We start from the raw sequence: 12,823 nt of genomic DNA on the forward strand, positions 1-12,823 counted from the left end.
TTAGCATGGACACAGAGGTAGCTGAAGATCAACCTTGTTTGTCTGATGTCTCGGTGAGAAATGACATCAGTGTTGTGTCTGATAATGTTAAAGCGTCTATTAGCGAGGACACACCTGAAGAACAGCTGAGCTTGTCTGATGTCTTGGTGAGAAATGGCATCAGTGTTGTGTCTGATAATGTTAAAGCGTCTATTAGCGAGGACACACCTGAAGAACAGCTTAGCTTGTCTGAGGTATCGGTGAGAAATGGCATCAGTGTTGTGTCTGATAATGTTAAAGCGTCTATTAGCGAGGACACACCTGAAGAACAGCTTAGCTTGTCTGAGGTATTGGTGAGAAATGACATGAGCAGTGTTTCTGCTAAAAACCCCAAAGAGAGAAATGAAAATGATGCCTCATTGAAACTTCCTGATGGAGCACATGAAGTGGAAACAGCTGAGGAACCAGCTTCTCCCATAGAGTCAAATGCTGGTACACCATCTAGAAGGCTTTCACCTCAGAGGTCTGCACTATTCAAGAAGGTAAATGCAGAAGAGCCTCTCAATCACCAGGAATCCGGCAATGCAAATGATGAAGCTCCTTCCACAAAGCAGATTCCGACAGAGATGTTGGACAGTACAGTCAAAGCTGAGCATAATCAGCTTTCTCTTTCTGACTCCCAAGAGGCAATACAGACTGTTGGCTGTGAATCAATAAAGAACGGTACCCATTCTTTGTGCAGGCAGTTGAGCTCTTCCTGTATGTTGCCCACTCTCAAACGGCAACCATTCAAACCTCACCCAGAGTCAGAAAGAGGAACTGAACACCTCACAACCAACACAACAACTGTAGAGCCTGTGCCCAAATCAGTGGATGAAGATGTATTTTCTAAGGACAGAATGGCCACCGTTAGCCAGACTACCTCACTGAAGCAAAGCCCTGCCATCACAAGTGAACCAAATAAATCTGTAGATTCATATGTAGTCCTTGGAAGACTCAGCCCAGACATGACCTCCCCATCTAGCCCATCAGCAGGTTCACCTGCACAAACTGCAGCTCAGCTAGAGTTCATCGGCCAAGTTCGCTCTGAAATGGGCCCTCCGCTTCCTCCTCTCCTAGCCCCTCTGAGTGCAACACCTCCGAGTCCAAAGAAGGTCAAACCAATCAACCCGAGGCAAGCTATTGGAAAACTCTCCTTTCCCTCGCCCAAGATGAGGCTGGCTTCTCCTACTACTCCACTTCAGAGCCACATGACATGCAACAGTCAGCAGCAAAACTCCCCATCGCTCAACAGTCCACTTCCTCCGGACGGAGTCCCCTCCTCGCCGCTTCAGTTCGGCTCCGCCACTCCAAAGCACGCTGTGCCAGTTCCAGGTCGCCTGCCCTTGTCTGCTTTTAATTCATCCACTTCCTCATCCTCCAGTCCATCTCAGGAAAACTCCATGAGGATTCTTGACACCATGTATCCGGAACTCTCCGCCCGTGCCCGGACTCTAAGCATTCTCAGAGGGAACGTCAGTCTCAGCATTTGTTCTTCAGAGAGTGGAAGTGGAACAACACCTACAACAACTGTCGGCCAGATGTCTGGCTTTAAAACCATCAATTCCTCTTCCACAGCTTTCACCAAGACAGAGCTGAGAGGAGAGAAGAGACCTGCCGGTAGTTTGCCCCAACCCAAAAACAACAAATTGCTCAGGCTAGAGAGCAGCTCCCGTGGCCTCGTTCGCAAGGCATCGCCTTCCTCCACCCTACCCGGTGCAGATGATACCTCAGCTCAGAAGTTGAAGGCCAAAGGGATTGCAAATGAGATGGCCTCTCCATCCATGGCAGGTGGAAAACCTGCAGAGCAAACCCTCATATTTAACTCATTGGGGAAAATCGAAAAACAGTGCTTTGATCTTTTGCCTGTGATCAAGAGCCACCTACGTGTTGGAAATCTGTCGATGAAGCCTGTCCTGAGAGAGGAGGAGAAGGAGGTCATTTCTGAGTTCTGTCAAAACAGCTGCGTAAGTATGTCGTTTCATGCTTTATGTTATCTATACCCAGGAGGCTGATTTGAAGAGAAATGCAGTTGTTTACAAAAGTAGTACAGTTTCCTCTGCTTTGATTATTGTGGTAATGCATATGGTAGCTCATCAAATAAATACAGGCTCTGGAGGAGGAAAAGATGGTTTAGGTGATGATAGAGGAAGACATGGGTGATCAAGGAGTAGAGGGCTGATATAATATAGTGACTTTACACTGTTGGTGGAGAGAGAAGCCTCGGGGGAAATCCTATAGACATCCAGACTCGGCGTCACTTCCTGCTGCAGCATACGAACCAGCGTCTGAAAAAATATGAATGGTGGCGAACGGCAAGAGGCGATGATTTTTATATCCCGTTTCAATGGTACACGTGATTTAAAAGATAACTTTGCATGTAAAGAAAGCCGCAGTTTGTCGTAAAACTGAAATGCAACATTTAGTTTTGTATGAAACCGCTCAATCAACTACATCTCTCGTCTCACACAATATACGTCACACCAACATGGCCTGGCGGGAGACATGGCCTGGCGGGAGACATGGCCTGGCGTCTTTCTGATTTGTAACTTCATGACAAACTGCTACTTTCTTGATTGCAAAGTTATCTTTAAAATTGACCAACATCATACAGTACAGTATGTGTACCTCATAACACAATTCAAACGGGATCGGAAAAATGATTGTCTCTTGCCGTTCACCACCATTCATATTCTTTCAGACGCTGGTGCATGTAGGCCCCGACCGGAAGGGGAGGGACTTTGGATCTCTATATTACATGAATGCATGTTGTCCCATTTCTCCCCAGGCCATAGCAGACGACTTGATGTCAGCCATCTTGACCAAGCTGAAGACCGAGAGAGGGGTGCTCAGTGGAGACCACATGCAGGCCCTATGCAGGGTGTACACAGGGATCTGTCAACAGAAGAGAGATTGGGAGAAGGCTCACAACTTGGCCTACAACATTCTCAGAGAAGGTTAATGATGCATATTACATGCCTTAAAGGGATACACCACTTTTTTGGGAGTTAAGCTCATTTGCCACATCCCCCCACATAACCAAGATACACCATGCCTTACCGGCACTGTCCGCTCAGTTTACAGTGAGCTACAGTCGTGAAGTTAGTTAGTATCGCCATAGAATGGAGGCTAATGGTACAGCTGTTAAAAAATCCGCCAAAACACACATCTCACGGTGCCAAAATACATGTTGTACCCCCCCCCTCCCCCCCACTCTCAAGTCTCTACCCCCGAACATTTTCCTCATGTCTAGAAACAACGATCCCCGGGAGGTACGGTGGTGCAGTGGTAAGCACTATCGCCTCACAGCTCGAAGGTCGTGGGTTCGATTCCCACCTGGGGACGAGGTGAACGCTGAAGGAATGCGTACCCGTCCGCATGTCCTCGAGTGCCCACCGCCCGGGTGGGTTCGGCAAAAGGGCCTTTCTGTGTGGAGTTTGCATGTTCTCCCCGTGCCTCCCGGGGGTTTCCCTCATATAGGAACCCCCTTCACAAAAACATGCAATATCCTGGTTGCTAGTGTGGTTCCTCCTCTGGTCGTTAAGGGCGCCTGTTCAGAGGGAGGGGAACTGGTTGGAATAGCGTGAACCTCCCACGTGCTATGTCCTACCGGTGAAGCTTCCTCTGTCAGGTGAAAAGAAGCGGCTGGCTGACTGCCCATGTCTCGGAGGAAGCATGGAATCAGTCTCGGCTCTCCCCAGATCGGCAGAGGATAGAGTAGCAACCAGGATTGAGAAATCAAATGAGCACTAATGGGGGATAAAATGGGATAAAAAATCGGGGGGGAAAAAAGAAAAAAAAAAGAAACAACGATCCCTCATGGAAGGGTAACTCCAGGAAATACCCGGACCTGATTTAACGGGCATAGTCCGGACCTGATTTAACGGGCATAGTCCGGACTTCATGTTTGGAAATGCACACACACACTGTATATAAATACGTGTATTCTCTCTTTACTGCTCCAGATTTCCCAGATTCTGCCAAGCTGATCCTGTTCATTGTGACAACATGGCGCAATGTCCTCTCACACAGTAGTCCTCTGTGCCAAGCCGTACATGCGCTCACCAAACTGAAAGCACCAGACGAAGTCCTCAGCTGCCTTTCAGCATACCTTGACTGGGACAAGGTAAAGTGCACATCGGTAGGGATGGGTGTTATTTTATTAGGGTTTGTATTATTATAATGATGTCAAGCTTTTTAATTTCTAATGAAGGGACTTTTTGCTGTTTTGTGTTGTTCTATTCTTCAGTTTCATTGTCCTGGTTTGTACATGTTTTATTATTAAATTCTTTTCACCTGTTCAAGAACATTTTAGACACATTTGCAGGTATTTTGCACTGAGTGAGCATTCATTTTAGGGATGTCACAATACTGGAATTTCTACTTTGATACCGATACCAGGAAAATATCGATACTCAATACTATTTTCAAGATTCAAGATTTTTATTGTCACTCCGTAGTACAAGTATCACATGTGAAATTCTTGTGCTGTAGACTCCGTTACAACATAGTGCAAAATAACAGGGCATATAGGTGCAGGAAAACAAGAGAAGCAACAAGCAATAAGGCAGTAAAGCAATAAGACAAGCCAAAGACAGTGACATAGTCACTGCACATAGGTGCAAATGGCATGGACATACTTTAAACATAATTAAACATAATTAACATTCTGTTTGCACAGGTGCAAATAGCATAGACCTAATTAAACGTACAATTAAACATTAGACATACGTAATGGTAGCAGCTACAGTACAGCTACTACATGATTGTTGGGAGTTTATTTGTGTATGTTAAGGAGTCTCGTGGCCTGCAGGAAGAAACTGTCCCTCAAGCGATTTGCGCGTGCTTTTGGGACCCTGTATCTCCTCCCTGAGGGTAACGGGGCGAACAGGCTGTTGTGGGGGTGGTTTGTGTCCTTGATGATCTTCAGGGACCTCCTGAGGCACCGCTGGTTGTACAGTTCCTGCAGTTCTGGCAGCTCACATCCTGTTACGTGCTGGGCCGCGCGCTAGAGGTCTTCGGGTATGCCCGAATACCCGAGGATCCGACCCGGACCTGGCCGGGTCTGGGTCCATTCAAAAGAAGTGACTCCGGGTCTGGGTCGGTTCCGGTAGCGATTGTCACGGGTCTCGGGGCTCTGACAGTGAAATGCCGGGTCCAATAAGACCCGAGTGGACCCGGCGATCAGCGCTGATCACGAGAGAAACGCATCAAAACAGCACACGTGAGGCTTGTTGTCACAAACTGCAAGTAAATCCATAGAGAAAATAACTAGCAAAGAGCGTTCCCATCTGCAATGAAAATGACTTCCTCGTTTACATGAGGCGCATGTGACCACATGCGTACACATGCGCACACATGCGCCTCAGGCAAACGAGGAAGTGATTTTCATTGCAGAGAGGTAACCCTCTTGCTGGTTCCTCTCGCTATGGATTTAATTGAAGATGACTGTTTCCCGTACTTTTGGATTATTATTCGATGATGGCATGGTGAGTACACAAGTCACAACATGTATGTGATTGTTTCTAGCGCTGTTGTGTGCGTTTTTGGGCAAAGGAACGGTGCATAGAGACTGCCACTGTAACTAGCGTTAGGCAGCATCAACCAGGGGAGAATGCTATAACGTTAAGATGCACAAAGTTTCATTTGATATACAACTTGTAGCAGTTAACAAGCAACTTTGACGTCGACACCACTAGTCTCTGCCTCAGTATTTCTCGGATCTGAACGGAACCGGGTCTCAGCTTTCTAATAATAGACAGGTCCACTCCGGGTCCGACATTTATTGGTTCTAAACGGGGCCGGGTCTCATATTTCTAATAATAGACGGGTCCATTGCGGGTTCGGGCACAAATTCCCCGCGTCCATTAGGGTCCGAGTCCGTGATTTTGGACCCGTGAAGATCTCTACCGCGCGCCTCACTCTTCTTATCGCCCTGCGGTCAATGGTGGTACAGTTCCCGTACCAGGTGGTGAAGCAGCCAGTCAGCAGGCTTTCAATGGTGCCTCTGTAGAAGTTCCTGAGGATTTTTGGCCTTAGCCCAAATTTCTTCAGGCGCCTGAGTCCGTGTAGTCGCTGTTGGGCCTTTTTGACATCTGTATTTTCAATACAGATGGACGGACAGACCCCTGCTAGTTATCAGCCTATCAGAACACTTTAAACATGTTGAAGCAACAGATACCCACCAATGATAGGGAGGGAAAAATCAGTAGTATGTTTGATTTTTCATTAAGAGAAAGCACTGCTGGTATCCATTAGGGATGGGTATCGAGCACTGGTATTATTTGGTACCGGTGCCTGATTGGTCGGTACCAGGAGTATTGATAACATCCTGGACGTTCAGCGCTGCTATCGGTATTTTATTTTTATTTATTTTTACGTCCCTAACGATGAAAAAAAAGTACCAGGCGTTTGATGTTGCATGTTTATACTCCTGTCCTGTCACTAGTACGCTTGCAGCAGGTTTAAAATATTTAAAACATCAGTAGGCTAGCTTAGTATATTTGGAAGAAAACACATGTAGCCAATCACACAACAACAGAGTCTTATAAAGTGAGCGACTGCCCTGTGATGATTGAGAGAAATCTCCGCCTCGCGTTGCACAAACGTCACGGGGCTTTGCTGAACCTGACCTATTTTCTGACAGTCACAGAATATGATGTGGACTTCACTTTGCCAACTCTGAAGAACAACAAACAGCGACGGTGTTCACTTTATCTGTGACGTTACGTTAGCTTGAAGGCAGCTAACGCTACTAGACTAAGCCATCCGTTCAGATAAAGTTGGTCCACAAACTCCACGTTAACATAACTCTATCGCGCTGGTTTGTTTCATAACCCTTTGAAAACGGGTGTGATTTATCCAGACTCTATGAAGAAAACATTTTGCAAATGAAAATAATATGCCCCACTAAAGAGATGTATTGCAGGCACCTTTGAGTGTCGAGTTTCAATTGACGTGTGCAATGCATTCTGCGTGTTGTAGTATGATTCCCCCTTAAGAGTGACATGGGGGAAACTACAGCTGTTTTCTCTGGTCAAAGGGCTCAAATTAAAAAATAATAATTGCATATTTCTACCACATAGGTGACCTATAGGTTTAAAGGAGAATTTCGTTTTTTTTTAACCTGGACCCATCTCCTGGCATTAATTAAGATCTGACGACTCACCCAGTGATCTCCGCGGCGTTTCTGGCCGTCCTAGCGTTGTTTTGAGATCAATAGCGTCCAAGTCAGTTGTAAAATGGAGCTGATTTGGGGCCAAGTGTGAGCCTGTCTTTACTGCATCTAAATAGCTATTTTTACTCCCGTTTTCGCCAAATATCGTCAGAATCTGATCCCTCAAGAAGCACCACAGTGATATTTCGCCAAAGGCTGTTTCCTGGAGTCCCACAGGGATCAAATTACCTCAAACGTGATCTCAGTCACCAAGTCTCGTGAAGTCCCGCGATACTTTCCTGCTGACTGGCCAAGTACAGGCAGGACGCTTTGCGGTGGTGGTTTTAGCGTAACCTATGTGGGGTTTGGCGTAACCTATGTGGGATTCGAAATAACGAAGGTTATGCCAAACCCCACATAGGTTACGCTAAAACCACCACCGCAAAGCGTCCTGCCTGTACTTGGCCAGTCAGCAGGAAAGTATCGCGGGACTTCACGAGACTTGGTGACTGAGATCACGTTTGAGGTAATTTGATCCCTGTGGGACTCCAGGAAACAGCCTTTGGCGAAATATCACTGTGGTGCTTCTTGAGGGATCAGATTCTGACGATATTTGGCGAAAACGGGAGTAAAAATAGCTATTTAGATGCAGTAAAGACAGGCTCACACTTGGCCCCAAATCAGCTCCATTTTACAACTGACTTGGACGCTATTGATCTCAAAACAACGCTAGGACGGCCAGAAACGCCGCGGAGATCACTGGGTGAGTCGTCAGATCTTAATTAATGCCAGGAGATGGGTCCAGGTTCAAAAAAAACGAAATTCTCCTTTAATAAATCGTCATATTCACTGTGGTGAAATAAGCCTTCTCAGGAATTTTACTTGTAATAAGTAATAACAAAATAACTGTTGAATCTATTCGCATCTTTTCATGTCATGTCTTTATTTTTTTTGCACCAAATTATGGATATTAATATCGATAAGAGTATCGATAAGTATCGGTATCGATAACCAGTACCGATACCGGAACCGGTATCGATAAAATCCAAGCGATACCCATCCCTAGTATCCATACTGTTGCAAATTAGTATTGTATCTGTTTACATGATTAATTGATTGATTCCGTAAAAAGAAAAAAGAAAAAAAAATGTATATATATTTTTTTATTTTAACAATATATATGAACCAAAAAAAAAAGAACAAGCTCAGACACAGTAACGGAAAACAAACAAACAAACAAACAAACAAAAACATACATATATCAACAGTTATCATAATGTGGTGCTACCATCCATATAAGGTGCTTATATACTTCACGCATGGCGTCCCACAACAAGGCGTCCAACAGAAACCAGCCGGGCAAGTCACCCACCGCCCCTAAGCTCATCGAGGTAGTTAGAAACTTTTTAAGTGAGTTGGTTCTCAAGGATCTGAGCCTCTCCATCCTTATAACAGTGATCATGTCCGTCAAGCGCAGTTGGAAAGAAGGTGAAGAGGGGGACTTCCATTCTTTCAGAATTATTTTTTTGGCAACAGTTGTCCCCAGTGTCAGAGACTGTTGCACAGCTGTGGGAAAGCACCGAAGATGGTGAGTTCTGCCTCCGGCTGAAGGGTAATTGTGTAGGCCTTAGAGCAGGGGTTCCCAACCTTTTTTGTGCCAAGGACCGGTAGATACATGGAAAAAAAAGTCGCGGACCGGTTGTCAATTTTAATGGTTTTAGTTACATATATATTTACTCACCAGGTGGCGACAAACGGTAAATAACAGCCTTTTGTGTTGTACTATGTAGCCTACAGTATTTATGTTTTTGTTTAAACTACAAACATAAATAAACGTCAACTTGAAACTATGTTTCAACTACCACACTATAATATATATTATAGCCTATGTTTATTTAATAAAAAATTAATAAAATAAATAAAAAATTTGGGACCGGGCTCGCGGCCTGGTACCAAATGCGTTGCGGCCCGGTACCGGTCCGCGGCCCGGTGGTTGGGGACCACTGCCTTAGAGTACCAGTCAAATATTTTGGCCCAGAATCCCAACAGTGGAGGGCAGAACCAGAAGGCATGAGACAGAGTGCCCTCTGACACCTGTCACACAGTGGTGAGACAGAGGGGAAGAACTTGTGCAACATTTTTTAGTATTGATACTGTGGATACTTTTGACAACCCTACTTAATTGATACCCTGCATACCTGTGACATGAGTGTGAATTGTGTCTATGGTCTTTATCACTTGCTATCCTCTCCCTTGCCCATCTTTCCTACCTGATGAAGCAGAAAGGACTCTTGAAAAAGTGACACATTTCTCTGCATCTCCTCAGAAGCCTCCCTGCTGTGACATTGAGCAGTTGATCTCCACGGCGCTGTGTGAGATCCAGAACAGGTCCAACCAGTCATTCCAAAAGCATGCTCGGTACGGGGACGACCTGGACGCTGAGGCTTGGGGGCACGTCTTCACACTGGACCTCCTTTGCACACACAAGAAGTGGGAATGGACCTTTGACAATGTATTGAGGTGAGCACTCTCTTTACATCCCTCCCTCCTAACACCTTTTTGCCCTGCGAGCCATTTTTAAAATGGCCAACTCAACATGCTAGTACCCCCCTGCTCCACACACACACACACACACACACACACACAAACAAAACAATAAAAAAAAACATAACTGCATGGACAATAGATTTCAATAGATCTCTGGCTGTTTGATGTTTGTAAGGGTTCCTACCTTATTACCATATTAGTCAGAATATAGGACGACCCTAATTATAAGACGAGTCTCCTTTTTCAAGACTCATTTTTGGAAAAAATACGTTGAATGCTAAATCTTAATAATTGTATTTGAAAATTATAATAAAACACATTGAATAACAGGGTAAGCTTCTTCTTCTTTTCTTTTTGTACTGTCTCTTAAATAAAATCATATTTTCAATGGCTTTTAGATGAAGTTGATACATTTAAAAGTGAAAAATTAGGCTAAAAGTTAGGATTATTCTTATGTTTCCATGGTTACTGCATCTGGCGTTTACTTGCTTGCTCCTAACATACTGGCTTCTCTCCTTCATTTCTTACTTCCTCCTAAACCATATTAGCTTGTTCTTCTTCCTCACATCCTTTGTGTCCTCCCCTAAAAATACAGAAAAAACATAATAAAACTCAAGGAACCTGCTGATCATCTGTGCTTTTACAGCAAAGAGCTGTGGCCGCTGATGAGCACTTGGGTGATGCAGTCCAGAGACCAACAGACCCCCGTCTCTGACATGACCATCGCCACTGTCCTCAGACTCATAGGTTAGAAATGACATGATGATGAATTTGCACTACACAGGATTGGAGGTCTCTCACTAGACCAGACTATGGCATCATCTCAAACATTTTGTGTGAATGGTGAGGGGGCACGGTGGTGCAGTGGTAAGCGCTGTCACCTCACAGCTAGAAGGTCCTGGGTTTCGATTCCCACCTGGGACGCTGTGAGCGCTGAAGGAGTGCGTGCCCGTCCGCATGTCCTCGAGTGCCCACCGCCCGGGTGGGGTCGTCAAAAGGGCCTTTCTGTGTGGAGTTTGCATGTTCTCCCCGTGCCCCCTGTGGGTTTCCTTCATATAGGAACCCCTTCACCAAAACATGCAATATCCTGGTTGCTGATGTGGTGCCTCCTCTGGTCGTTAGGGGCTGTTCGGAGGGAGGGGAACTGGTTGGAATAGCGTGAAGCTCCCACGTGCTATGTCCTACTGGTGAAGCTTCCTCTGTCAGGTGAAAAGAAGCGGCTGGCTTCTGCCCATGTCTCGGAGGAAGCATGGAGCCAGTTTCGGCTCTCCCCAGATCGGCAGAGGGTGGAGTAGCAACCAGGATAAATAAATTAAAATTAGCACTAACGGGGGATAAAAATGGGATAAAAAAAAATTGGGGGTTTCGGGGCGGGGGGGAAACATTTTGTGTGAATAGCCTACCTAAACCAGTGGTTTATAGAAAAACTAAAAGGTTTTATAGAAAACTATAGCATATGATGCATAAATTGTTCTTTTATTTTTTTAATAGGACGCCTTTGTCATCTGGGAATGAAGGAGAGGTGTGTTTCCATGGTGAAAACTGTCACCGATGATATCAACGCGTTCTGTAGGCATGGACAGCGGGAAGGTATGAAATATGAAAAAAAGAACACTGAATTCAGCATGATCCATTTGAGTTGTACTGATAGATATTCAGCCCACCTGCCATCCTATTCCATTGAGACAGAGGCTCATATATTCCATACTCATATTCCCATCACCTCTTCCTCCATCCAGGCGTACCATGGGAGGTCCAGCTAGCGGCCGTCTACTGCACCTACGACCTGTCTCCCTGCGACCCCAAGCAAGCCCTGGAGGCCCTGGCAACGTGGAGAGGGGAAACCACCCGGCGCGTCCCCCCTGCCGTCACCAGCTGCATTAACCAGATAGCCTCTGTGTGCAGACAGGTCAGATAGCCTCTGTGTGCAGACAGGTCAGATAGCCTCTGTGTGCAGACAGGTCAGGAAGCCTCTGTGTGCAGACAGGTCAGGAAGCCTCTGTGTGCAGACAGGTCAGGAGCTGAGAGAGACAGATAGCCTCTGTGTGCAGACAGGTCAGGAAGCCTCTGTGTGCAGACAGGTCAGGAGCTGAGAGAGACAGATTGCCTCTGTGTGCAGACAGGTCAGGAGCTGAGAGAGATGCACACAGATAAACCCGCCCCATTCTCTACCTGCTATGGTGAAAAACAATCGCCCACAAACCTGTTTTCAACTAGAGGGCACTCGGGAGAGTGCATGCCTCCGCCACGGCATGTTACCCATTGCCGCGCCTCCTTTTGACCAGTGGGCATGGAAAGTGAATCAGTTCATCCTTGGCCCATGACCAACCTTTCTACAAATGTTGTGGTGTTACGTGAATCCATGTGGAAGTTAGGTGGCTTTTTGTGATTGAACATGCCCATTATCACACCCCCTTTTGGCCAGTGGGTTTGGAAAGTTAATAATAAATTCTAAGTTTGCCCATAACCTACTTATCTACAAAGTTTTGCGGTGCTACGTGAATCTGTAGAAGTTACTGTTTTTGTGATTGAACACCATTACAGCACCCCCTTTTGGCCAGTGAGTGTAAACAGTTGACTTCTAAGTTAACCGTTCAGAAGTGTTTTAGATATCCCGCTGAGACAAAGAAACAGACAGACAGACAGACAGGGGTGAAAACATAACCTCCCACCAACTCTGTTGGCTGGTCCTTTGGCCCCAGCCAACTCCATGGTGGATGTAATTACATAATGTCTTCTTAATACAAGGTGTCTGCTGGCCCATAATAAGTCTTAAAATGTCTTTAATTGTCTACATATTAAGATTTCAATGTCTTGACTATAGTTAAATATAGCCTTAGGTCTTAAAATACAGTTTCAGTGTCATGTCATGTAAACCGCTATTCTGATGCTGTTTTTCATGTCTGAGGTCGTTTGTGTCACATTTGGCCTTTTTATTTTGATCAACATTTAAAATGTCTTCTAAAACCTGCAACTTGTCGATGCCCTGTAATAAATGCATTGATGGGATTCTGTCTGTTAACTTCTCTCAGGTAATACTCTAAAATAATCTTCAAAAACACTCGAACATGTTCATGTTGGTTCTGATTTATTTGTTGTACT

The 12,823-nt window shown here is 45.4% G+C and overlaps 1 protein-coding gene across 1 annotated transcript in view; it reads left to right on the top strand.

Moving 5' to 3' along the window:
• ice1 (KIAA0947-like (H. sapiens)) overlaps positions 1 to 12,823 on the top strand; it is a gene marked incomplete at its 5' end in the record, with an annotated part of 31,856 nt that extends 19,033 nt beyond the window's left edge. Inside the window, 7 exons of the mRNA XM_083652841.1 lie at positions 722 to 1,985; positions 2,807 to 2,975; positions 3,984 to 4,144; positions 9,501 to 9,694; positions 10,368 to 10,468; positions 11,213 to 11,311; positions 11,461 to 12,823. Coding sequence (XP_083508967.1) covers positions 722 to 1,985; positions 2,807 to 2,975; positions 3,984 to 4,144; positions 9,501 to 9,694; positions 10,368 to 10,468; positions 11,213 to 11,311; positions 11,461 to 11,639 — 2,167 coding nt within the window. The 3' untranslated portion in view covers positions 11,640 to 12,823. The remainder of the gene's footprint in view (positions 1 to 721; positions 1,986 to 2,806; positions 2,976 to 3,983; positions 4,145 to 9,500; positions 9,695 to 10,367; positions 10,469 to 11,212; positions 11,312 to 11,460) is intronic.

The sequence above is a fragment of the Poromitra crassiceps genome (assembly GCF_964638095.1).
Source record: "Poromitra crassiceps genome assembly, chromosome: 1".
NCBI lineage: Eukaryota > Metazoa > Chordata > Actinopteri > Beryciformes > Melamphaidae > Poromitra > Poromitra crassiceps.